The following is a 23,563-nucleotide window of genomic DNA, read 5'->3' on the forward strand; positions in this document are numbered from 1 at the left end:
GAACCGAAGGTGACCGACGAAATCGCAAAACCCACGAACGAGCCCAGTCACAGCAAACCCGCGATTTCCTCTCAAGCCGCTTATTACCATTAATTCTTGGCCTCGACAAACCTTTGAGCTCTACGATACTCCCGAGGGCGGACCAAACACCTTAATTCCACGGAAACACCCAACCAAATACACGAAAAGACAAACGGAAGAGAAAATGACACCCCCACCAGTCCTCTTCCACGCCCTCCTCCGCCCCGCGGTCCTCCAGATCCTGCGCGCGACAGGATATCACGCCGCACGACCCGTGGTTCTCGATGCCGTCACAGAGCTCGCGGCGCGCTACATGTTCGCTCTCTGCCAGGCGACAGCGCGGCACGCGGGCGACAACGACCCGCAGGGCGACGCTGGCCCGGGCATGGTGGACGTACGCATGGCGCTGCAGGAGCTGGGTGCCGTGCCCCCGGACGATGTGCTCGCTGAGGGGAGAGGCGCGATACTGGGCGAGATTCTAGACTCGCTGGACGAGGAAGGAAGGAGCGAGGCGGGCGCAGAGCTCGCGGCGGCGGCGGCTGCTGCAGCTGTGCCGGACGGCGAGGGAGACTTGGCAATGGCGACGCCGACGGCGGTAACTGAGAGGGGACGCGAGAGAGAGAAGATCGTTGAGGATACGAGAGGCGTGGACGAGTTCATCAAGTGGTTCTCCGGACCGCGGAACAAGGCCATTCGCGAGGCGGCGGTTGGTGATGGGGAGCTGGAGTTGGGCGACTACTTGAACGGTCCGTTGCCTCGACCTCCCTCAATTTACGGAACGGAGAGGAAAGAGAGACTTGCGACGAAAGCTAACATGATGAGATAGTCCTGAAGAAAAAGCACAGCAAGACGGGCGAAGACTCCAAGTACCACGGCACGATCATCGGCAAGGGCAACGACGTGGGCGAGGTCCAGGTCGAGGGCGGCGACCTCCCGAGCATCCACACCTGGCGGTCCAAGATGCAGGGCCCGCCACCGGGCAGCGCCCCGTCGGCGACCTCGCCGCGGATCAAGGAGGAGTCGAGACCGCCGAGCTCTGGGCTGAGCTCCGTAGGCGACAGGCTGGGCGACGACCGCGACAGCATGGACTTGTCATAGGGGGCAAACATGCGAAGACGGACGCGCACCGGCAGCACGGCCAGCCAGGCGAGCGTTGTCAGCGTTGCCAGCGTCAGCACGAGTAAGACCGAGGGCCGCGAGGGTTGCGCGGTCCGCCCGAGAGGGGGCCGGGGCCGAGGCGGCTCGATGGCGGGCAGAGGCAGGGGCAACAAGACTAGCGGCGGCAGAGTCACCAAGAACAAGACGACGACGACCACGGCTAAGGCTAAGCCCAGGAGTAGGTCCAGCACGAAGACGAAGCAGAAGCAAAAGAAGAAGGACAATGACAAGGAGGACGGTGATTTCACGGCATAGCGCGGCGTTTTTAACAAGGGGAGGGGAAGGTATCATTACTGATTTTTCGGGTCTGGCACTTGAGCGAGAGAGACAACTCCTCCCCTGAACCAAACCAAAAAGTTTATTCGTCACTTTGGAGGCGGGAACGGCAAGCATGGATCGATATGCATGAATATGGGAAGTCATGGGCTTTCATGAATACGGGAAGGAGTGTGTTCCCCCTCCTTTCTTAGGAGGAAATGAAAGTGAAGGAGGGAACGGGAACTCGGATGAGGACAGCATTTATCATACAGACTTCTCCAGCCGAGGACAAGCAGCTGAGGAATGGGGTCTGGCTTTTTTTGGGCAAAGCATTGTATAGAGACCTTTATCTCTAGGCCAATACTTTTTCTGCTTCACCTTAGGCTCGTTACCACATTGAAGTTTGAGTTTCTATCGAAGTGTACACCCTTCATCTGCGTGATGTTACGCCGGTTTGACGAGGTCACGTGTGCCCAAGATGCTCGCTATCTGCAAAAGAATGTCATGGTGTCAAAATATGGTTGGTGTGCTTCTGATTCTCTCTGTGTCTATCCTCTCGATAGGGGCTTTGCACTACTATGATGATAGCCCTTTTATCATCTCTCGCCAGTTGGTATATCCACCTCTTCTTCCCTTCCATCGGGAGGAGTTCTCTCTCTCTCCCCCTCCTTATATCCTCACGGGGGATAAACAAAACCCAACAACAGTTATGTACCATCTTCTTTACCAATTTCGTCCTGGGTGGGGTGCTCCCCTTTCCCGGAGATGTTTCGCTTTGAAAATAAAACTCCTATGCCTGCCCTTATGTCTTGCCAAAAATCGGCGAGATATGCTGTATGCCTCTTCCCAAAAAAATATACAGTTTGTGGCTCTTTCTCTTTCTTTCCCTTCTCTTTCACCTGGATATATAAAAAACGAGAAATGAAACGAGACACGACTGTCTAGTTGTCGCGGTGGGCTTGGGCCGTCCTCGACTCGTGCGCGGTGTGTCCCGGGTTTGGCAGAATATCGCCGTCGGCAGTGACGAGGTTGTCCTCGTAATCGGTGCTGTTCCTCAGCAGACCCGCCTCCTCGCCGCTGCCGTCGTCGTTATCGCTGCCGCTCGAGGAGGCGCCCGAGGCGTGCGCAACCTCCATGTGGCCACGCTGAACCTCCTTCTGTGCGTCCTCGCGCATCTGAGTGATCTTGATGTAGTTGTACGCGACGATGGCGCCCATGGTGGTGATGAGACCGACAAAGTTGACGGGCGTGAGGCGGTCGTTGAAGACGATGGCGGCGGCGGAAATTGTCACGACCTCCTTGAAAATACCGGCGATGGAAAGCGTCACGACGGAGGTACGCTGCAGCAGAGCGAATTCCGAAGCTGTCATGAGGAAGGCGATACATCCGGGGAAAAGCAGGAACAGCGGCGTTGTAATGGCGCCCCATTCGGCGACGAGGACTTTCAGGCCCTCGATGAGGGCGGGGAACCCCTCGACGGGGATGGCGATAACGATCAACGTCAGGAACATGACGGGCGCCAGGAAGAAGATGCTGGAGAAGGGGTTCGACGTTGCCGGGTTGCGCAGGAGCAGGATTTGCGTCAGGCCCCATCTGAAACCAGAGAAGAAGGCCGCAGAGATGACGAGGATGAACCCGCTGACCTTGAACTCGACTTCTCCCGACACCATCAGAACGACACCCGCAGTCATTGTCGCAATGATAGCCACGAGGCGCCATGTGGGCTTCTCGAGTCTGAACAAGAAGGCGAAGATCAAAACGAACGCTAGGGAAGACGATTTACACATGGCTAAAGAGGGTTTAGTTTTTTGCGGTGAGCGTCGGGCGGCGCATATTACTTACTGTAGAATGTCAGGGTGATAAATTTGAGCGAGGTGTTACCGAGTCCAATATCGAGACCCGTTGCAGCACCACACGGCCCAATGCGCGTCAGATAGAACATCTTGGTCATCAGAGGTCTGTCGGGCTCGGATTCGTGCCTCGAGCGGCCCAAATCCGAATTGCGCACTCCATTGGACGGGCGCAGGGAGGGTATTAAGAATAGCACTAATGATGCGAGGCCGAATTGTACCAACATATGGCAGGCCGTCGTGAAAAGAGGGAAAGCAAAGTTGAGGCGGTTCTCATCAAACATCCACTTGTTATACTGTGGGCCTCTTGTGTCAGCTTGTGATTCTGCGGGCCGTAACGACATAGAGCAGCGTATGGGCAAATGGGCTTACCAGTGAAATGCTGAGAGAAAAGAAGTACCACAGCAAGATCAGGGCGACGTTGACGGCGGATTTCCTAAAGACGTTTTGATCTGCTTCCTTCTTCTCCTCGGCCGAGATTTCGCCGCGGACGAAGCGCTGATCTAACCGCGTGTTGTTCCTCTTCTTTTGCTTCTTCCTTCTCTTATCTTTCTTGGTCAAACCCGTCTCCTCGTCATCATGGAGATCCTCGTCGGAAAAGCTGTCGTCGTCGATATTCTTGGATGCCGATGGTGTTGCTCCGAGATCCTCCTCCGATATCTTTGGCTCTTCCAACATGTTCCCCTGATTCCTTGACGGGACTCTTTGGTGGTTACTAGCGCCGGCACTTTGCATGAGCGAGCTGCGGCGCCGGCGGTGGCCGGTTCCTTTCAATGGCTCCATTTCGATCTCGTCGTCGTCGGCGGCGACAGTAGGAGAACGTTCTCGAGCGGCGGTGTTGAGGGAGGAAGAAGAAGGGCCCTGGCGCAACGATGCGTGGGCAGTCTGAGCGGTAAGGACGTCTCGTGGCCGTGGACCATCCGGGTTCGAGGGTGTGTTATCCGTGGTGGTCGCGTGTCCAGGCGAGGGTGCGGTGGGTGGTGGGAGAAGCAGAGGTGACGGGCTCAGGAGGCGACGGTTGGTGGTATCAGTAGTGTGGTGGTGGTCGTGTGAGGAGGAGGATGAGGAGGGGAGGGCGTCGTCGTGGTCAATGGGGTCGGGGGAGGATGACACGGCACTGGCAGCAGCCGAGACGGAAACAGAGGCAGATTGAGATTGAAGTTGAGAATGAGAATGAGATTGGCTAGGGTCGGGAGGCAGCAGGACATGCACAAGTGAAGAGGAAGCCGAGTCGGAGGGCGAGGAGGAGGATTGGGGCATGATTTAATCTGGGAATCCACAGCGGGATTCACAAGCACAACTTAAGCTGCCGGGGCTGGTAGGCTGGGTGTATGCGTACGGTGTGTATTACCGGGTCAGATCCAGTTTACCGGCCGTCGTCTTCTCTGGGCGCCGCAATACCTTCGCAGTAAAAGGCAAGGTAGATCGGCCTAGGTCGATGGGGTCGGGACGAGGGAACTGGGCGCAGTTGATTTGCTGTCGGGGTCTGGGCTTGTGGTGCTTTGGTGCAATGTTTGGTGCATTTGGAAGCACATTTGGAGTTAGGCTGTCGAGAGGACAGACTGCGCGTGAGAAAGGTCCTAATCCTGGTTCACGGCCACGGCGGTGCGGTGCGGATCATTTCTCCAGTCACAGGTGTCGCGCGGGCGCCCACACGCGGACGAGGTGGGTACGTACCGGACACGCTGAGTCTCTGAAAATGGTCCACTGCTAGGGAGAAGGAGAGGGACGGGCAGGCGGGCTGGGAGGGGAAAAAGGGGACCGGGGAGACTGCGGTGAGGTGGGGACAGGCCCAACCCACCTAGCAGGTGTGGCAGGGGGTACCTCTGGAAGTTGCTGCAGGTACGTACCGCTGCCCACTGCCCGTCTGGCCCTGCAGCCCCCTGCCCATGATCTCGGTGGCTTATGCTTACCGCCAATTACCGCTACCGCACCCGCCTTCCACTCAACTTCTCTACGCATTACACAGTAGTATTCGTATGTACAGTCTGAACTTCTCCTGAGGACAGGTGCTTCAATCTCTGCAAAATGTCTCTGCTTCCTGCTCCCAAGATGAAATGTGGAGATGGCCTTGGCACGCCTCACGGTGGAGACGTCTCGTGGGCTTCTGCTGCAGCACTGGCACAACTGCACTTCGCTTCCAGGCTTTCTCCCATGGGCGGTCAGGGTCGTCATCAGGGATGACCTTTCCTTATGCTCCCTGTGACATGCCAGCTCAGAAGGACGCTCACCAAGGCACGCGAGGAGAAGGAGGCGACTTCTGGGTGGGAATCCACATGCAGAGCGGCCTGGCGAGAACAACTGTCAACAAACCGTGCATCCCACCGCGGGCTGGACGAGGATCAATGGGCCTGGAAGAACTCTACGGAAGGAAGAATTGGGTCTGCCTGCAATAGCACCCGCTACTATGAGAGATTTCTCTCTCACGACTTCACCACGGTCACCACCCGGGACGAATGAGGTAGTAACAATACGCGTGTTTTTTGAGTCATCATGCTTCTTCGTTCGTGGTCCCCGTCTTCAGCTGGACAACGTTCCTTTGTCTTTTTATGCTTTCCAGCGGCCCGTCACTAGTGTGTCCTTCTACTAAAGTATCTGAGATTACCTCGAGGTACGCGAAGTTAGCTGCAATGTGTTAGCCCCTTTATCCGTACTGATCCCCCCATCAACCTCACCTACACAGTGGTCCGTAACTACTGGTAGTAGGTGAGGTCACAGACCGAGTAGTGTTAAGCATGGAAGCAATAGCATAACGCGAAAGTGGCCCAGATCGCCAGTAACTGAGGGTCGTCCGAAGATGTGATGCTTCAAGTTTCACGGGCGGTAAATGGACCCGTTCGTCCTACTAAAATGCTATCCGACACACACAAACCCAACACCTCCGAAAATGCAACCTCCCATTTAAGCTTGGCCCAGCCGTCTCTCACATCCAGAGTCACAGGATCTCTCATCCACTTGTTGGGGGCCCTGTCCGACGCAACCTTACCGCAACCCCCTCTCCCCTCAGTCCCTCCTCTCCTCTCCTCTCCTCTCCTCCGCCCCTCACCGCGCTTCCGTAGTCAAGCTGCAGGGAGGTCATTCATCGTGGGCAGTAGCACAAGTCTCTCGGTTATGTTGCTAGCCATGTGCTTAGGTATCACGGTCGTCGGTAGAGCTCTTACAGTCTAACTACCTACCTACCTAGCTACAGGAGTCTAGCAGTCGGGACTATTCCAACTTTGCGACGAAGGTGCTCGGGTGACCAACTGCCCACAGCGATCCAACCCACCTTTGAGAGAGACAGAGAGAGAGAGTGTCTCACAATGATCTCAGTCTCACACACCAGCCCGTGATTTTCTCAACCCAATTGAAGTCGCAACTCCCTCTCCCACCCAGCCAGCTTTCACCATGTTCCGGACCCGGATCCTCGGGCTGCACAGCAACCCTCTGCGGAGCAAAAGAAAAGAAAAAGCCCGCCCAGCATCCGATTTGTTTGAATCATGTTGTTAGCCACCCCATCCCTCTCGGTCTCGAGGTTGCTGATTAAGTGATCAACCTCCATCCTGAACAACAGTCGCATTGTTTTCGTTTCCGAGTCCCGTTTCTTTCTGAGACCTTTGCCTTGCAGACACAATGGATACAGCAAAAAACATGCTTGTTGCCTCGGTCCGCATCCGTTCGCAGGGAGGCTGTTATTTTCCCCAGCTCTCCCGTCGCCCTATCCTCTTGACGCATGGACCTAATATCCGCACGGTTGAATCCATCCCAAAAGAGGCATCGAACCTCACAGACGGCGGGCATGAGAGAATCCGAGTCCGATGGGTACTCTAGAATCGGAACTATCGACTGACAGATACAACAATGTCGGTAAACCACCGCGCCAACCTCCCACACAAGTCTCATTTTTTTCTATCCTTCCTCTCTCCCCGCAGACGCGGAGAAAAAAGGAATAAGACGGCGTCACAAGCTACCACAGGTCCCACAAACCGTGAAGCTTCCTTGGCCCCTGAGCTTTCGAGGCCGTTGAAATGTCTTGTCTTACCCAGCCAACCAGCCCCGACGTGCTGTTTTGTGCGCGAGAAATCAAACCCGGCGCCAAAAGGATTGAAAAGAAATACCTACAAAAACCCAAGGCGGTTAAGTGAGACACCTAACCCGCCTCGTTCAGCCTTCCTGATTACCTACGCGTACCTACCAGCCGCTGCCCGTCGCCGTTGAATTTCCTTTTTCTTTCCCTTTTCCCGTTCCCCAACGCGTGAGTGTCTCACCCTTTCGTGTAGGATGCTGGATGGGAGATCCTGAGTGAACGAGCTATACGTTCCAAGGGAGAGAAATAGGTCCAGACCCTTTTCCCCATGATGTCAGCCACCGTCATTCAACACCGTACTCTGTAGATCGTCCCCCGCATACGAATGTTCAAGGTCCTTGCGATCGATCTCTCTGTTCAGGTGAGCGGTGGGTTCTTGGGCAGAATAGCTTCGGAAAATTTCCACCATAATCCGTATTCCTTTTCCATGAGAGTTTCTACATAGTACATAGTATTGGGTTCTATTTGATTTTCGTCACATTGTCTAAGCTCCAACAGGGTAGCTTTCGCGCGTGTTGTGCCTGGGGCCTGGGCCTGGGGTTTTGCCGATCTGGCAGCTCAACTTCATTTAGGTATCCATATGAGCTGAGCTGACTGAGCTGAGCTCCCAAAGTGGATTCTCACTAGCGGCTCGATGCGATATTGAACAGCGTCATCAGACTTTCGGGTGCTTGACATCACGCACTTTGGGTCCAAGTCACGCCCCCCTCTCTCAGAAGCTGTCTGCCTTGGGATAAACAATACAGCTTTTCATCCGAAGTACAGCCTTTCACCTGAGAGCTCCTATAGCTAGTGCTCATTTGAATTTGGTAGTAGGCAATCACGCAGCGGGAGCGAGCGGCGCATCCGTTTCTGTTTATGCTGCAGCACGTCGGCTGCAGGTCAAGAGAACCTGAGCGCTAGGTGTTAGTCGGCGTTAATCATCGAGAGACGACACCATGACAAAAGCGTCCGCTGACATGTGTTTTGTTGGTTTCTCCCCGCAGCCACAGTCGGGTAGCCGCAGATCGTGGCTTCCGCTCTACCCGTTCTCTCTGTGTAATCGCCGGGGTTTAACCCCCCCATTGCTTAGACCTTAATCTTGACTTCATTGCTTACGTTCAGTTGGTTTCATGGCTGTTCGGCAGTAACTATAGGCTGGATATCCCCTGTTGTTTTCTCATATCTATCATATTCATCTCACTGAAAGAGGTCTCATATGAGCACATATAATATTTGACCATATTTGATATCTCCAACTAGCTTCTCCGACGATCCGGGAAACGACATCATGGCTCAACAGTGCTCGACGAGGCATGTCGCCGGCAGCCGCGCCGGGTACCTGCCGATCGAGGACTATGGTATGATTGGCAACATGCATACATGCGCGCTCGTGGGGACGAACGGTTCAGTTGACTTTATGTGCTGGTATGAGATTGCCTTTCTTCCTCATTTTGTCTTTATGCTACTTACACGTTCCCCTCGGGCCGACGTTACATTCGGCCGAGTGATGAACTTCCCAATGCTCTCTTCATCTCTTCCCATAGCAGCCGATGAGATGAATAACGGCATAAGATGCTACAAGAGGATCATCTCAATGTACCAAGATCTTGAGATCAAAATATCTTGAGACCAAAGCGGTTGAAAGGCCTATCTATCATCCGGCCCTCATGAGCTCAAATTCCCTAGTCGATGAGATACTACCACTTACATCTCGCCCATGAACCCTGACATCTGACGCGCCATTGCCCAGGCCGGACTTCGATTCTCCCAGTATTTTTTGTCGGTTACTAGACCAGGAAAAGGGAGGCTTCTTCAGCATCTGTCCTCCTCCGTCCAAGCTGTGCACAACCAAGTGAGCAAATCCAACTACTTTCCCCCGTCGTGATACCCCTGACCAGTTTCCAAAAAGACAACAATATCTCCCATCCTCCAATATCTTGCAAACTAGATACATCCACGATGACGGCGTCGTCGACGTTGTGGACTTTTTCCCTCGACCCAAGACTGCCACGGTCATATCGAAGAGCACCCGCCAAGGCGCATTCCGTGAGACGACCAAGATCCAGGAGGAGCTGAAGCAATGGCTCGTCCGTCGAGTCGAGTGTATCCGCGGCCGTCTCCAGCTCGGTGGGTAGCCACTGTTCGATACTCACAAAGGTTCAGTTCATGCTAAGCTGACATTCCCAGATATTGAGATTTTCCCGGCCTTCCAATACGCCAGCGAGTCCCACGTCACCACCATCATCGAGCCGACTCACACGGCAAACAGCCCAAGCAAAGCCGTCACCTTCCACAGCGAGCACTACAAGATGCAGCTCGACGTCACCATCGACGACGTCGTCCCCGAGTCCGAGGCGGACGCGTCGGCACCGGCGGCGGCGGCACCGGCGCCCTCCATCACTTTCAGAAAGGAGAAGCGCGACGGTATGCTGGGCGAGGGCGTCGTCGCGCACCTGGAAATCACAGAGGGCCAGGCCGTCTCGTTCGTCCTGCGGAACGACAAGCCGGACCACGTCACGGAGAACGTCACGACGGCGGTGCTCGACGGGCAGCAGCACGACACGCAGTCGTTTTGGTACAACTGGATCTCCAAGAGCAAGTACAAGGGCCGGTGGCGCGAGGTCGTCAACCGGAGCCTGATGCTGCTCAAGATGCTGACGTACGAGCCCACCGGCGCCATCGTGGCCGCGCCGACGTTTTCTATCCCCGAGGATATCGGTGGTGTTCGGTAAGGCATTTCACATAATCCCATTGTGCTTGTTTCTTCCCTCTTCTTCCCCTTCTTCCCCTTCAGCTCCACTAGAGAAAGCTCACTGGTTCACGACAGGAACTGGGACTACCGCTTCTGCTGGGTCCGCGACTCGAGCTTCACAATCTACATCCTCCTCCGCCTCGGCTTCTCCGCCGAGGCAGACGCCTACATGGACTTCATCAGCGAGCGTTTCGTCAAGTCGCGCGGCCCCAGCGGCGAGCTGCCCATCATGTTCACCATCCGCGGCGAGACCGAGATCCCCGAGATGGAGCTCGACCACCTCGAGGGCTACCGCGGCAGCAAGCCCGTGCGGATCGGCAACGGCGCGGCGTTCCATCAGCAGTTTGACATCTACGGCGAGCTCATGGATGGTATCTATCTGTATAACAAGTACGGGAAGCCCATCAGCTGGGATCAGTGGTGTTCTGTGAGGGAGATGCTGGGTATGTGTTGTCTCTTTGGACGTTGATGATGTTTTTCTTTCCTCTGCTGAACACTGGAGCTGACTTGCTGCATAGACTTTGTCCTTACTTTGACAGATCGTAAGTTGTCAACTTCTTTCCTATTGATAAAGGGCATGAGTATTGATGTTGAGCAGAACCCGACATGTCCATCTGGGAGGTACGCAATAAGAAGCAAAACTTCACCTACTCAAAAGTCATGCTCTGGGTCGCCTTCGACCGCGGCCTCCGGCTTGCAGACAAACGCAACTTCCCCTGTCCCAATCGTAGCAAATGGCTCGAAGCCCGCGATAACCTGATGGAGGAGATAATGGAAAAGGGTACGTTTCCCTTATCCTCTGGCGCTAATCTACCCAACCTTTCACAACTCTCTATCCCTCCATTATTCCTTGGCGTATACACATGCACACATGCCAAACATGACGCGGAAGAGCCGACTGAGAGTAGAGACGACAAACTGACAACCGCCGCACCGGCGGTATAACAGGCTACAACAAGGAGATGAAGTGCTTCGTCCAGAGCTACGAGAACAACACCATGCTCGACTCCTCCATCCTCATCGCCCCGCTCGTCTTCTTCATCGCCCCCAACGACCCGCGCTTCCTAAACACAATGGACCGCATCCTCATGCCCCCCGAAAAGGGCGGCCTCACCAGCACAGGTCTCGTCTCCCGTTACGATACCGAGCTGTCAGACGATGGTACGCCCCCCAAAAATTCCCCCATCTCTCGTGCGATGCGATACCTAACCTATATCGCTTACTCCCCAGGCGTCGGCGGAAGAGAAGGCGCCTTTAGCATGTGCACCTTTTGGCTCGTCGAAGCGATGACGCGCGCCTCCGTCTACGAGCCAAAATACCTCGTCCGCGCCGTCAACCTCTTTGAGAACATGCTGAGCTTCTCCAACCACCTCTCCATGTTCTCGGAAGAGATTGCCCGCAGCGGCGAGCAGCTCGGCAACACGCCCCAGGCTTTCAGTCACTTGGCCCTCATCAGTGCGGCTTTTAATCTGGATCGTGTTACCGGGTTCCAGCGATGATATTCGGTCTGGGGGTTTTTTTTTTTTGAGTGACTTACCGAGTTGGATGGAGTGTGGGAGGGATGAATTTGAGCTTGGATGAAGGTCATGTCATCTTGAGTACCTCTGTTGTACTACCACCTGTTACACAATCAGCCGCGTAAAAGGAGGATGGATCGAGATAAGGGACCCTTGGGGGATTTCTTGGGAATTCTCTGATGGTATTGTCTGACTTCCCACCTTCTTCACCACGTCAAGAGATGTAGCAATCAGTAGCATAACACGGTACATCGGAGAGGGCCCCGCCAGGAGATGCAGTTCATCACATCACACAGTTGGTACATTCATTGCAAAGTCTGACCGAGAAAGTACTTCTATTTTATGTAATTCTTTGATTATGATGGGTATGGGTGACCTCCAACTCCAGAACGCCAGTCTAGGTGAATGAGCTATTTCTGAAACCAAGAAAAAATCATCCAAGCAATTTGAGGCCGTTCTTGGTCTTCTGTCCAGGCTTGATGACACCGTGACTATGCACAGGGCCGAGGTGGGGTTCATACCCGGTACCATCTGCATTCTTGTTTCCTCCGCCACCACCGTTGCCAGAGTGCTTCTTGTTCTTGTTATTGCGGTTGTTGCGGTGGTCCTTGCCCTTGACGTTGGTGATCTTGATCTCCGTGTTCGCCTTGCGCACCGTGACGGGGTGGCTCTGGATGTACTTGCCATTCATCTCCTTGGCAGCCTGGAAAAAGTCGTCGGCGTCGCTGAAGGAGACGAAACCGTACCCCTTGGACTTGGCGGTGCGCTTGTCGCGGATCACGCGCGCCTTCTGTACCGACTGCCATCGCGAAAAGGCCTTGAGGAGGGATTCGTCTGTGACTTCGCCCGCGAGGTTACCGACAAACAGGCGCAGGTGACTCGGGTCCCACTCGGCGAGGGTGTCGTCGGTCCACTTCTTGCCGCCACCCTCGCGGACGACGGTCTTCTTGCGCTCGGGGGGCTGGTTCGCTGCTGCTGCCGCTGCGGCCGCGGCTGCGGGGTCGATGATGGGAGGGGTTGCGATGTTGCTGCCTGTTCCAGGGAAGCCCCCACGACCGCTGGGGACGACCGGGTCTTTACCGCTGGCGTCCTTAGTGCCGTTCGAGCTGTATGCGCTCTGCCACTGTGCTATCTGCATCGCCATGTCCGGGTCGTAGTCGGACGCCGAAGCGGCGGATGCGCCGCCGGCAGGGGCGCCGGTGCCGGGAATCGGGAACGGGTTGCGAATCTGCGGCGCTGCGCCGTAGGTCGAAGGCGGCGCATTGTAGCTCGAGGCCTGGCCGTAACGAGAGCCGGCGCCGGGTTGTGTGTATGAATCGTAAGAGGGCACCGGTGCTCCATAGCGGCCGGCGCCGCCTACCGAGGGCGACGGCGACGGTTGTTGCGAGTACGATGCGTAGGGTGAGCCATAATGGGCGGCGGGCGCGCTGGCATAGGTCGGTGCACTCGAGTAGGAGGTAGGCGCGGATGAGGCTGCAGCTCCGTAGGCGGGTTTGAAGGCGGGCTTGAAGCCTCCGGATGACTTGCTCGGAGGGGGCCTCGCGGGCAGGGAGGGATGAGAAGGTGGATTGCCGGTAGAGGGGCCGCTTGAGATACCTGGAGGGGGCGGGTAGGCCATGATGAATGAACTGCGGGTATGATACGGTTTTTTTGTGCAAGCAAGGCGCGTGTGGCTTTGCTTGAGCTTTTTTGTGGTAACGTACCTCTGAGCCTGGGATGTTCCTGCTCAAAGAAGTCAAATCTCCTTTGCTGTTTGCTATAGCCGACGGTGGGCGTGCTGTTGTCGGGGCTGTCGCAAATGCAGAGATGGGTTTTGCTGGTGATGTATTCGGAGAAATTGTGACGATGTCGTCTCAGCCTCGGCGATGGTGTGTGGCCAATGTGGCTGGTGGCTGAGTTTGATCTGTCACGTGCCGTCTGTGGCTTGTTCGTGAAAGAAGCTCGGACAGGGAAGTGTCCATTGCTTGGCACTGCTCTTCAACCTTCCAGGTGGGTGGACTACACCAACTGCCGCTCATTGCATCCCGCGCACCTAAATCAATGCTTCTCGAATCCCGAGGTTCACAATGCAGCCCATGCCGCCGATTAAACGCCCAGAGAAGTCTAAACTCGGAAAACAGGAATCCCAGTTCCGTCTTGAGCCATTTGATTATTTGGCACCGGCCGTGCTGGCCAGACTCACGTTCCGTTCGGCTGGGATTATCACCATCCCATTTAACCATGCTGTTCCTGCATCAGCTGCATTTTATCCGTCGGACATCTTCAGACGGACATAACGGATAATCAGTAGTGCAGCTATCGGTGTTTGCTGACTGACATCATGGCCTCCGTCGCCCTCCGACACGACGCTGCGTTTTCCCTCGGTCAGGGCCATGCCAATCAGTAATGCGCGTGGATTCTAAGCGGAGCATTAGCGGAGTTCTCAACCGACGACTCCGGGTCGTGCGACCGATCCAAGGCCCGAAGGCGGCGGTAACCCCCACTGAGGTTGCCCCTCGTTTTCCCTTTGTGAGGGCCATATTTCTCGATTTGTGAGCAGCGAGGGACGGATTCACCGTCGGCGGTTGCGCTGCGGCTACGCTGCCTCCATCCACACCTTGAGGTACCTTGGGAGATGGAGGTGCGATATTTTCTGTCCCTTCTGCTGAGGGCGTGGGTCTCAACGAACCCAATAGATTGAGGCTGCTTCGGCCAAGCAGTCCAACTGGAGGAATTGGAGGGGTTCATTACGGCCAGCTTCGGTTTGGTTGGGGCCGACTTCCTCTGCACACCATTGGAAGCGCATCGTGATTTGTCGCGTATATCGAGCAAGGCCCGCTATCCGCTGTCCAGGGATAGGAAACGCGAGGCGCATGCGCATCGGCCGCTGTCTTTTTCCCATCCAATGCCTAATTATAATCGCAATCGTTTTGGTGGTTGGTAGTGGTGGTGGTAAGGCTGCGTCTTTCACGGCGTTCTCTCCGACTGAAGGCGGAGTGCCGAGCGCGCGCTCATGGATGAATAGCGACAACGCGACAACGCGACGTCCCAGTATCTCTCTGCACTGCAGGCCTCCTCCAGGGTTTGGACGTTCTCGAAGCTTTGCTGGAACGGCCCGGCAGCATGGGGGTCTCTTCTATGCTGAAGAAACGGAATTTCCTCCAATGCAGTCCGGAGCGAGAGACAGATGCTGCACGTGCAGGGCGGCTCTCAACTCAAAGTCGAGGGACGTTTGGGGCATGGCCATAGGCAAGACAACGATGGACCAGACAAATCACATTCCCTGTGGTTCCTCACCCCCTACCACCCAAGACGGTCCAGGAGCATACGAAGCGAGCGAGCGAGTACCGGAGCTCCGTTGGGAGGGCAATAATATTATATGCCGCCAGCAGACAGGCCGCAACGCCGCAGTGCGTCGCGCAAGATTAGCATTGGTGATTAGGCAGAGCCCCCGCGGCCTGTTAGACCGAGCGCAGAGTGTTCCTCCGCGGCCGTGGGTTGCGAAACGTCAGGGTCTGACGCATCGAGTTTGAATACCGGAGTCGCAAATCCCTCCCCTGGAACACGCAGAGTGTGAGACATGCTCACGGCGGCCAATGGGAACGGGTGCCTATCGCCGAATCGGACCACAACAGGACGGATCCAGAAGCGCCTTTTTGCACGACGGGCTTCGTCAGGCTGGCGCGCTGCTTGACTAAAACACCACCGGCGTGGAGCAGGCATGATGGTCGTTGCTGGGCCGCCCTCCGCCGTGCGGGCCGGTTCTCTTGCACAATGCGGTAACCGTGGTACATCGGAGTCGCAGTGGAGAGAAGGTCGGGTACATTTCATGCTCTCTGAGAGCATAAGTATACCCGGTTGGCGTAGGTGGTGTTTGGTGTCAATCTGCTTTGCCAGACACAGCCAAACGAGTGAAAAAGGCTTCTGGCTTATTTGCTCAACAACAAGAATGGCGGATGGCAGAGAAACGCGGGAAAGGCGAGGTGACAGAAGAGAGCATCGTCATAAGTGCCCCTCCTTGACAGGCCGTCCAATTGGAGCTGGCTGGAGGAGGGTCTGGTCCTCTCAATGGAGCTCCACGTCCTGAGCGGTGATGTATGTGTCCCTCTTCTTTTCTGTATGCGTGTACATACTCCGTAATCCGTACGGAAGTGCTGGAAGTGAAAGTGGGATTGGATTGCCAAAGCATGGAAAATACAAGCAGCGCAAGGCAGAGTAAGGTACCTACATTCTGCGCATGTACCTCTTTGTCCATGAGTAAGCTCGTCCCGCCAACAGGAAAAAGCCAATCATCTCGAGTTAGTCCAGGAGAGTCCAGGAGGGGCGACCACTGGCCAGCCAAGTCAAAGCAGCAAAGCAGCCCTGTCGATGGTCGAACAAGCCGTCTAGTCCCGCTTTTCTGCCCAGTCTTTGAGAGATATCCCACCCCCAAAGAAAGAATGGGAAGCGATGGAAGAGAGAGAAAAAGTTGTATCCGTACCGCAGGAGGTAGAAGGCCAAGCTGAGAAAGCACCGGGAGGTACTTGTCGACTTCCATTGGGAACTTGGGGGAGTGGGAGTGTGCACATCTGCGCTTGTCATGGGTGGCCCCTGCACTAAGACAAACCACCCCCCCTCCCCTCCTACCCCTCCGTCGACCCTCCCCCTACAAACTTCGTCCGGGTTGACGAAAGCTCCAGCTTCTCGTCTCCTTCTTGACACATTCCCTAGAGATAAATAACTCGACGCTCCCGCATATCATCAAAGATTCGCGCGTTTGAACCTCTCCTCCATCAAACAACACCCCCCACCTAAACCACCGACACATCATTCATCATGTCTGGACCTGTGTAAGTAATACCTCGCTCTGCCTTCTAAACCCCTCTTCGCTCTCAAGCCAAAAGAAAAATTACCCCACCACCCCGCTCCCGACCTCCGATGCCTCACGACAATGACCACGGCTGCGAATTTCCCGCATGTCGACGTCCGTCGTGATGGCTTCGGTGCCGGTGCGGCCTCGGGAGGTGCCAATGCACATGTAACATTGGCCTCAAGTCATCGCCCTCTCCTTTCTCGACGCAATAACATACTCATGCTCGTAATGCAGCGCTCGTCTTGCCAACCTTGTGGCAGGCGTTGTGCCTGCTCCGAGGTCCCGCTCCGCTCTCCTTCTCCTCACACCTGAATAAGCAACGTCCGGCTAGTGAATACTCAAGCTGACCATCGTCACAGCGCTGATATGGGCCTCATCGGCCTGGCCGTTATGGGTCAAAAGTAAGTTCTACCAGATTTCCATGTGTAAGAATTGAATCACTAACTCTCTCATAGCATTATTCTCAACGCCGCCGGTAATTCCGACAATCACATCCCATACCCATATTCAGGTGGCTAATATCCTTTTCTAGACCACGGTTTCACCGTTGCCGCCTTCAACCGTACCGTCTCCAAGGTCGACCGATTCTTGGCCAACGAGGCCAAGGGCAAGTCCATCGTGGGCGCTCACTCTCTGGAGGAGTTCGTTTCAAAACTTAAGAGCCCCAAGCGAGTCATGCTTCTCGTCCAGGCCGGTAAGGCCGTCGATGACTACATTGACACCCTCATCCCCCTCCTTGAGAAGGGTGACATCATCATTGACGGTGGTAACTCTCACTTCCCCGACTCCAACCGCCGCACCAAGTACTGCGCTTCCAAGGGCATCCGCTTCGTCGGCTCCGGTGTCTCTGGTGGTGAGGAGGGTGCCCGCTACGGTCCCTCCATGATGCCCGGTGGTAACGAGGAGGCCTGGCCCCACATCAAGGACCTTTTCCAGAGCATCTCCGCTAAGAGCGACAACGAGCCCTGCTGTGACTGGGTCGGTGATGAGGGTGCCGGTCACTACGTCAAGATGGTCCACAACGGTATTGAGTACGGTGACATGCAGCTTATCTGCGAGGTATGCAACCCCACCCGAGCTCCTCGTAGCTATATGCTGGTAGCTAACACCACATCCAGGCCTACGATATCCTGAAGCGCGGTCTCGGCCTCTCCTGCAAGGAGATTGGCGATGTCTTCGCCAAGTGGAACAAGGGCGTCTTGGACTCTTTCCTGATCGAGATCACCCGTGACATTCTCTACTACAACGATGACGATGGAACTCCCCTCGTCGAGAAGATCCTCGACCAGGCTGGTCAGAAGGGCACCGGCAAGTGGACCGCTATCAACGCCCTTGACCTCGGTATGCCCGTCACCCTCATCGCCGAGGCTGTCCTTGCCCGCTGCCTGTCCTCCATCAAGGAGGAGCGTGTTAAGGCTTCCAGCAAGCTCCAGTACGTTGGCCGCACCAACAAGTTCGAGGGCAACAAGGAGCAGTTCATCGACGACCTCGAGCAGGCTCTGTACGCCTCCAAGATCGTCTCCTACGCTCAGGGTTTCCAATTGATGAACGAGGCCGCCAAGGAGTACGGCTGGAAGCTTAACAAGCCCTCCATCGCCCTCATGTGGCGTGGTGGCTGCATTATCCGCTCCGTCTTCCTCAAGGACATCACCAACGCTTTCCGCAGCAACCCCGACCTCGAGAACCTTCTCTTCGACGACTTCTTCAACAAGGCCATCCACACTGCTCAGCCCGGCTGGAGAGACGTCGTCGCCAAGGCCGCCCTCCTCGGTATCCCGACCCCGGCCTTCTCCACCGCTCTGTCTTGGTTCGACGGTTACCGCACTAAGGATCTTCCCGCCAACCTCCTCCAGGCTCAGCGCGACTACTTCGGTAAGCTTCTTGATACCACGAAGTCCTTTGACATTTTGCTAATCATACTGTTTCTGCAGGTGCCCACACCTTCCTCGTCAAGCCCGAGTCAGCTAACGACAAGTACCCCGCTGGCCAGTACCACCACGTCAACTGGACCGGCCGCGGAGGTAACGTCTCTGCTTCTACATACAACGCTTAATGGTTTTCTGGATAGGTTAAATAGAGGGCTCACTATAAGAACTGGTATAAGGATGCCAGGAGAATGAAATGAAATGATTACACGTAATTGAAACAAAAAGTTCCACCACTTTCTCATTCCGAACCCTTCCAACATGCGCCATGCCGAATTTCATGAGGTGAAGCTGTTGAGCAGAAGCTTGTCTTAGCTATGACCATAGGCGGACGACTATCTAGAAAAAAGTTAAAACACACACATTCACACAGTGTGTCATGATGCAAGTCTCATAAGTAAGCATGTGTGGCAACGTGTTGTACCTTGACTATACTCCACATCCTTCCACATAACTTTTCTTCTAGAAAGATCTTGCGATGCGAAAGGAATCTGACGAAAACTTGACCCCTCCTTTACCGGCGAAGAACCGGCTCAAGGTCGGGACTAACAGCGAACACGGAGCTGCTGGCACAGTGTGTTCGGAGGCTGGATTCACGGTACCCGAGGAATTGTACCCACATGCACGGACCCTAACCGGTACCTCTATGATTGGCCAACTGTCTACAAGGGTCACTCGTGGTGCCGCAGCCTCGTCGCGACAAATTTGGGGACCGCGAACCAAGCTGCAAGTCAATCAATCCATCAACCAACAGTAGCTTCCCCAATTGTCGCGCCATCTCAATCCTTCCCACGTCTTTGTCGATTGCCCTCCTCACAGATAATTACGGCCTGAGGAGACAATCGCTTGTTCTGCGCGACAAAAGCTGTGCATCAGCATCCGCCCCAACCCCATCGCATCGTAAATCCCACGTCGCGATCCACCATGGCGCAAGACCCAAGTGACGGTATCGATCAGGAGCTGGTAGGTCACCGCTGCCAGCATTATATTTGGTATCGAAAAAAAAGTATCAACTCATCGCTAACCATCTTCTAGCTGAGCCATGCTCATCTCATCTCCGCCAACCACTATGCCGACCAGGCACGCGTCGACCTGAACCAAGTAACGAAGTGGTTAATGGCGGCGCCCCAAGTCGCGAAAGACAAAGCTCCCTTCTTCTGGACCTACCTCGATCGACCCCGCGACGGCCAGGTCTATCTTACATGGCAACCTCTCAAGAGGCTCGGAACCAACTTCGCTAGCGACGGCATGATCTGTGGACCCGAGCAGTACCATAGACAGGACGTTGGAAATGGATTGGTAGGCATCCTGTCGCGTTATTGAAGGAACAACCTGACTTTATCATCAGTCTCTCGAAATCCACTTCGTCAAGTCGGCATTCATTCCTGGCGAACAGGTCGCCATGCACGCTCGTCGCAGATTCCGCCTCGTACCCTCGCAGACCGGAGTAATGAACGCGCCCCAGCCAGACATCAGTCTCTGGATCGTTCACTACGGCCCTTCCGACCCCTCCGACCGCGTCCCTGTCAACCTGATCCCCGTGTCACAAGAGACTCAGCACATCATGGGGACTCGCAATCACCTTCAGAAGTGTGGTCAGATTGCACGAAAGGACTTCATGCTTTCGGATCGCGCAAGCTGGCCCTCGATCCAGTTCCCGCGTAATGGCGGACGGCCTCAGATGTACAACCCGCCGGCGCAGTCGCGGCGCGTACCGCAGCAGATGGCCTATCCCCCGGCGGGTCCCCAGGGACGTCGTGGCCGCCAACAAGCACAGGCTCAGGCGCAAGCCCAGCAGCAACAACAAGCCTTGGCTCACGCCGAGGCTCTCCATGACGACGAAGAACTCGAGAAGGATCTCTTTGACCATCTCACCCCTAGAGACATTTCCTTCGCACGGTACCAACAAAACCATGAGTGGATGGAGGAGATTGTGTCTTCGCCCTACGGCCTCAGTCAGATTGCGCCCCCTGATCTCGGACTAGGCCTCAAGGGAGAGCTGGCACCTTTGACTGATGGCATCTTCTCAGCGCAGAGCGCAAACGCACTCACTGAGCCGCCCCAGAAGCCTTACATTGGACGGCTAGAGCCTGGCCTGGCTGATGAGTTCAGAAAACGGGTCCAGGAGCACCTCGATGCCACCAAGGCTGAGATGGAGAAGATGAAGGCGGAGCATGCAAAGAACCTGGCAAGCCTCAAGGCGAGCTCGGTATTCGTTGATGCGGAGAAGGATGTGAAAAAGTCCGTTCAGGAGCGTGGACCGGAGCCGTGGCGTCTGGAGGGTTACTCTGCCGATGCGGATGATAACTCCGGCCCGTGGTCACAGAAGCACAACAAGAAGGTGGACGAGATTGTGGCTCAGGTCGAGGCCAACCTGGGCCGGCACATTGAGGTCCTCCACAATGTGCACCGCATACAAGATGGCGGTTTCCAGGAACCCGCCCCTGAACCTGTTAAGGAGCCTTCACCAGTCCCGCCGCCGGCGAGCTCACCTCCCGCCCCGGCAGCTGGTGTAGATGCGAATGCCTCGGGATCACGGCGGCCGTCTCAGGCTGGTTCTAACCACAGTGGCGTGATGGTAGGCGATTCGGATATTGATATGGGAGGCACGGCAGCAGGACTACTCGACGAGATGCACACTGGGTTCTCTGCCAACTCGACTCCTCTCAACAACTTCCCTACACCGCAAACACACATGTCCGCGTTGAACTCAAACGCAGGTACGCCAGCCAACGCAAATGTGCAGTCGCCCGCACCGGTCCCTCCTACTATTCAGGAGGAGACCGAGGCGCAGACTTCCACTGGCGCTCCTGCTGCCACGGGTGAGGATGTCACAATGGGCAACACAGAGTCCTCCAAAGATGCCTCTGCCACCGCGCCTGATCAAGGAACCGGCAGCGGTGAATGGGTCGTCGTGCCTAAGGGAGGCGCAACGCCCGACCCCTCCGCCGGAGCCGCCGCCACCACCGCCACTGCAACTGAGGGCGACACTGCCAAGCCTGCCGCCAAGCCCCCGTCTGCTGCCGGAACGCCAGCAGATACTCAGACGCCCGGCGGCTTCAGCTCACTGGGTGACCTGGACTCGGCCGGTGATGCCATGGCTGGCTACGGCGGGTCTATGGGCGATGGTCTGGATATGAACATGGAGATGGAGGACTCTGCGTTTGGCGATGCCTTCCACGGTGTGTCGAACACCAACACACCTGGGAACCAGTCTGAGGGCGGGGCTTAGGGGCCTATCGACCCGCATTTCGATTGGGATACCAAGTATTAGTGAGAGACTGGTGACTCGAAATGAGGGCAGTGTATGTTTAATGCGGCAAGGTGGCTCAATCAGGCTGGTTGGGACCACTTTTCAGTTTTGTTTTTGAATTGGAGACGACAGGGCCTAAGGCATGTATGGTATTACAATCCACACGGATGGTTAAAGAATGGAATGAATTCAGTCTAGTCCAGGCTTCATGCTCTATCCGTACTTGCTACAATGATGTGTGGTCAAGGGTTACGACGTGTGAGCCCAGTGCCGTAAGGTGTTACATGTGAGGCGTGCAGTGAACAGGCCGCAGGAGAGAGCATTGGGTATATATCAAGTAAATTGCGAGGTCTATTGACTTCGTCACGTAATGAATTGTATGATTTTTCCACCCGAAAACCCCCAGCGGCGTTGGATATCCACATGGTTCAAGATCTACAATACCGAACTAGAAATTTACTTCAACGAGCATTGCCACTACCAAGATCACTGCAACCCGGCATTGAGTGCTGGGCTGAATGACGAGAATGAATAAACATTGCTGAAGGCTTTGAGAGTATCCTTAAGGAGCTGGGATCTATGCTTGCGGAAACAACAGGGCGCTATCATCCCAAGGTAGGAGATAATTGGTTGGGCTCAATGGTGTGACCAGACTCTTGACCGTGTACTGGTATTGCAGGTGAAGGGCCAATGACCAAGACCTCATGCCTTTTGCTCTTGGAATCCACAGGCTGAACAGCGTCAAACACGGAGAAAGAATGGTGATACATGGCGGTTCATCCCACAGCGAGCCCGGATTACGTTGACAGGGGCCGTGACCAGTGCGCTCCTGTTAGGGAGTAAGCGGGGAGAGAAGGCAAGGCCGCTAACACGGCCCCACCGTCTCCGCGTCGTACCGGGCGGGAGGTTTTAGGTTTGATCGGCGCTAGGTACAGACGTCTCAGCCGCAGGCTTTACACGAAGCCCCCCCCCCCCCCTTCTCATGTCATCCCGACTTTTTCAACCTCCCTCTTCCCTCGAAGGTTCGAATGAATTGGCCCTTGTTTTTTCCCGGCTGCTCATCACTAATGGGAGATTGGACGAAAAACACGCAACGAGGTGCTTTGCTGCCCATGGCTTGGGTTTACTGGCTCGATATGGGGCATAGTAGGGAGGTGTTGTCTGAAGTTTTGCTGGGCTTGCCCCCTGTACCCTTCCCCTTCCTTCACACGAGCTTAACTGTCCATCGTTAAGACGAAAGCTTTCTCAGGAGCTATGAAGAAAATCGACGAGCTTGATTTACATTGTGTTGATTGTCGAACTACGGAGTCTACGCTTTAATCTCTGCGTAATGCGCCACACTCTAGCAAGCGGCTAGTGGAAAAACAAAAGAGAGATGCCCAGCTGGAAATCGGCAAAAAGATGAAGCAAAGCCCAGGATCGCGAAACCACCCTTGACCACTTACGAGATCCTCTCCCGCCGTCCCGCCATCGCCGCCCCTCCTTCCACCACACTTTTACCGCCGAGGTCCTTACCAAGTGGCTGAGTGTCGCTCTCGCAAATGTTTCTTGTGCCATCTGGGCAGCCATTGTAGTTCTTGGCCAAAGTCCACTTCATCGAATGGGACCAGGGGGTTTTCAACTTTGTGGTCCCGCCCTCTCCCCCGTCGTCGTACCGAGTCTCGGCCGATGAGACGTGGACCATGGTCGAAAACCCCCCTTGCCCAGCCTTTTTCTCCTTAAGCTTAGGATGACGTTCTGGGGAAATGGTGCGGTTTGTCCACGAGGCCCCCTGTCCAAGGAGTTATTGGACTTACACGCGCCGCTGCGAGAGAGAGAAAGATCCATCCCATCAAAACTCTTCCCGGGAGGTGAGGATCTCGAAGTGGCTCCCCCTTCTTTTGCTTCCCCTTCTCTTCTGCTTCTTACACTTGATCTTCGTTTCTCCATTCACTTCTTGTTGCGCTGTTT

General features: G+C 55.3%; 11 protein-coding genes across 11 annotated transcripts; 6 read left to right on the plus strand and 5 right to left on the minus strand.

Annotated features, from left to right (window-relative positions):
• Positions 1 to 205: 205 nt before the first annotated feature.
• Positions 206 to 1,434, plus strand: CCOS01_04624 (bromodomain associated domain-containing protein; the record flags this gene model as incomplete). Its single annotated transcript, XM_060452805.1, has 3 exons — positions 206 to 767; positions 848 to 1,071; positions 1,120 to 1,434. 3 exons carry the CDS (start codon positions 206 to 208, stop codon positions 1,432 to 1,434), a joined length of 1,101 nt encoding a protein of 366 aa, XP_060316763.1.
• A 944-nt stretch (positions 1,435 to 2,378) lies between these two features.
• CCOS01_04625 (triose-phosphate transporter) lies at positions 2,379 to 4,547 on the minus strand (the record flags this gene model as incomplete). Its single annotated transcript, XM_060452806.1, has 3 exons — positions 2,379 to 3,226; positions 3,280 to 3,583; positions 3,660 to 4,547. 3 exons carry the CDS (start codon positions 4,545 to 4,547, stop codon positions 2,379 to 2,381), a joined length of 2,040 nt encoding a protein of 679 aa, XP_060316764.1.
• A 320-nt stretch (positions 4,548 to 4,867) lies between these two features.
• On the minus strand, positions 4,868 to 5,178 carry CCOS01_04626 (uncharacterized protein; the record flags this gene model as incomplete). The annotated part of the gene is made up of 2 exons (XM_060452807.1): positions 4,868 to 5,030; positions 5,138 to 5,178. The coding sequence occupies 2 exons, from the start codon at positions 5,176 to 5,178 to the stop codon at positions 4,868 to 4,870; spliced, it is 204 nt and encodes a 67-aa protein (XP_060316765.1).
• Positions 5,179 to 5,344: 166 nt separating this feature from the next.
• On the plus strand, positions 5,345 to 5,683 carry CCOS01_04627 (uncharacterized protein; the record flags this gene model as incomplete). The annotated part of the gene is made up of 1 exon (XM_060452808.1): positions 5,345 to 5,683. One exon carries the CDS (start codon positions 5,345 to 5,347, stop codon positions 5,681 to 5,683), a length of 339 nt encoding a protein of 112 aa, XP_060316766.1.
• Positions 5,684 to 5,778: 95 nt separating this feature from the next.
• On the minus strand, positions 5,779 to 6,024 carry CCOS01_04628 (uncharacterized protein; the record flags this gene model as incomplete). The annotated part of the gene is made up of 2 exons (XM_060452809.1): positions 5,779 to 5,912; positions 5,967 to 6,024. The coding sequence occupies 2 exons, from the start codon at positions 6,022 to 6,024 to the stop codon at positions 5,779 to 5,781; spliced, it is 192 nt and encodes a 63-aa protein (XP_060316767.1).
• A 2,599-nt stretch (positions 6,025 to 8,623) lies between these two features.
• Positions 8,624 to 11,586, plus strand: CCOS01_04629 (glycosyl hydrolase family 15; the record flags this gene model as incomplete). The annotated part of the gene is made up of 9 exons (XM_060452810.1): positions 8,624 to 8,760; positions 9,086 to 9,187; positions 9,284 to 9,462; positions 9,523 to 10,063; positions 10,163 to 10,530; positions 10,606 to 10,629; positions 10,686 to 10,868; positions 11,036 to 11,248; positions 11,318 to 11,586. The coding sequence occupies 9 exons, from the start codon at positions 8,624 to 8,626 to the stop codon at positions 11,584 to 11,586; spliced, it is 2,016 nt and encodes a 671-aa protein (XP_060316768.1).
• A 451-nt stretch (positions 11,587 to 12,037) lies between these two features.
• Positions 12,038 to 13,222, minus strand: CCOS01_04630 (RNP domain-containing protein; the record flags this gene model as incomplete). Its single annotated transcript, XM_060452811.1, has 1 exon — positions 12,038 to 13,222. One exon carries the CDS (start codon positions 13,220 to 13,222, stop codon positions 12,038 to 12,040), a length of 1,185 nt encoding a protein of 394 aa, XP_060316769.1.
• Positions 13,223 to 14,456: 1,234 nt separating this feature from the next.
• On the plus strand, positions 14,457 to 15,366 carry CCOS01_04631 (uncharacterized protein; the record flags this gene model as incomplete). The annotated part of the gene is made up of 2 exons (XM_060452812.1): positions 14,457 to 15,017; positions 15,154 to 15,366. 2 exons carry the CDS (start codon positions 14,457 to 14,459, stop codon positions 15,364 to 15,366), a joined length of 774 nt encoding a protein of 257 aa, XP_060316770.1.
• Positions 15,367 to 16,398: 1,032 nt separating this feature from the next.
• Positions 16,399 to 18,488, plus strand: CCOS01_04632 (6-phosphogluconate dehydrogenase; the record flags this gene model as incomplete). Its single annotated transcript, XM_060452813.1, has 6 exons — positions 16,399 to 16,412; positions 16,795 to 16,836; positions 16,891 to 16,910; positions 16,968 to 17,494; positions 17,554 to 18,307; positions 18,367 to 18,488. 6 exons carry the CDS (start codon positions 16,399 to 16,401, stop codon positions 18,486 to 18,488), a joined length of 1,479 nt encoding a protein of 492 aa, XP_060316771.1.
• Positions 18,489 to 19,284: 796 nt separating this feature from the next.
• CCOS01_04633 (uncharacterized protein) lies at positions 19,285 to 21,592 on the plus strand (the record flags this gene model as incomplete). Its single annotated transcript, XM_060452814.1, has 3 exons — positions 19,285 to 19,323; positions 19,396 to 19,659; positions 19,709 to 21,592. The coding sequence occupies 3 exons, from the start codon at positions 19,285 to 19,287 to the stop codon at positions 21,590 to 21,592; spliced, it is 2,187 nt and encodes a 728-aa protein (XP_060316772.1).
• A 1,337-nt stretch (positions 21,593 to 22,929) lies between these two features.
• Positions 22,930 to 23,396, minus strand: CCOS01_04634 (uncharacterized protein; the record flags this gene model as incomplete). The annotated part of the gene is made up of 2 exons (XM_060452815.1): positions 22,930 to 22,966; positions 23,059 to 23,396. Coding segments are annotated over 2 exons (375 nt in total), but the record flags the coding sequence as incomplete, so codon positions are not given.
• Positions 23,397 to 23,563: the final 167 nt, after the last annotated feature.

This window comes from Colletotrichum costaricense (assembly GCF_030867565.1).
Source record: "Colletotrichum costaricense strain IMI 309622 chromosome Unknown Scaffold_4.1, whole genome shotgun sequence".
Taxonomy (NCBI): Eukaryota; Fungi; Ascomycota; class Sordariomycetes; order Glomerellales; family Glomerellaceae; genus Colletotrichum; species Colletotrichum costaricense.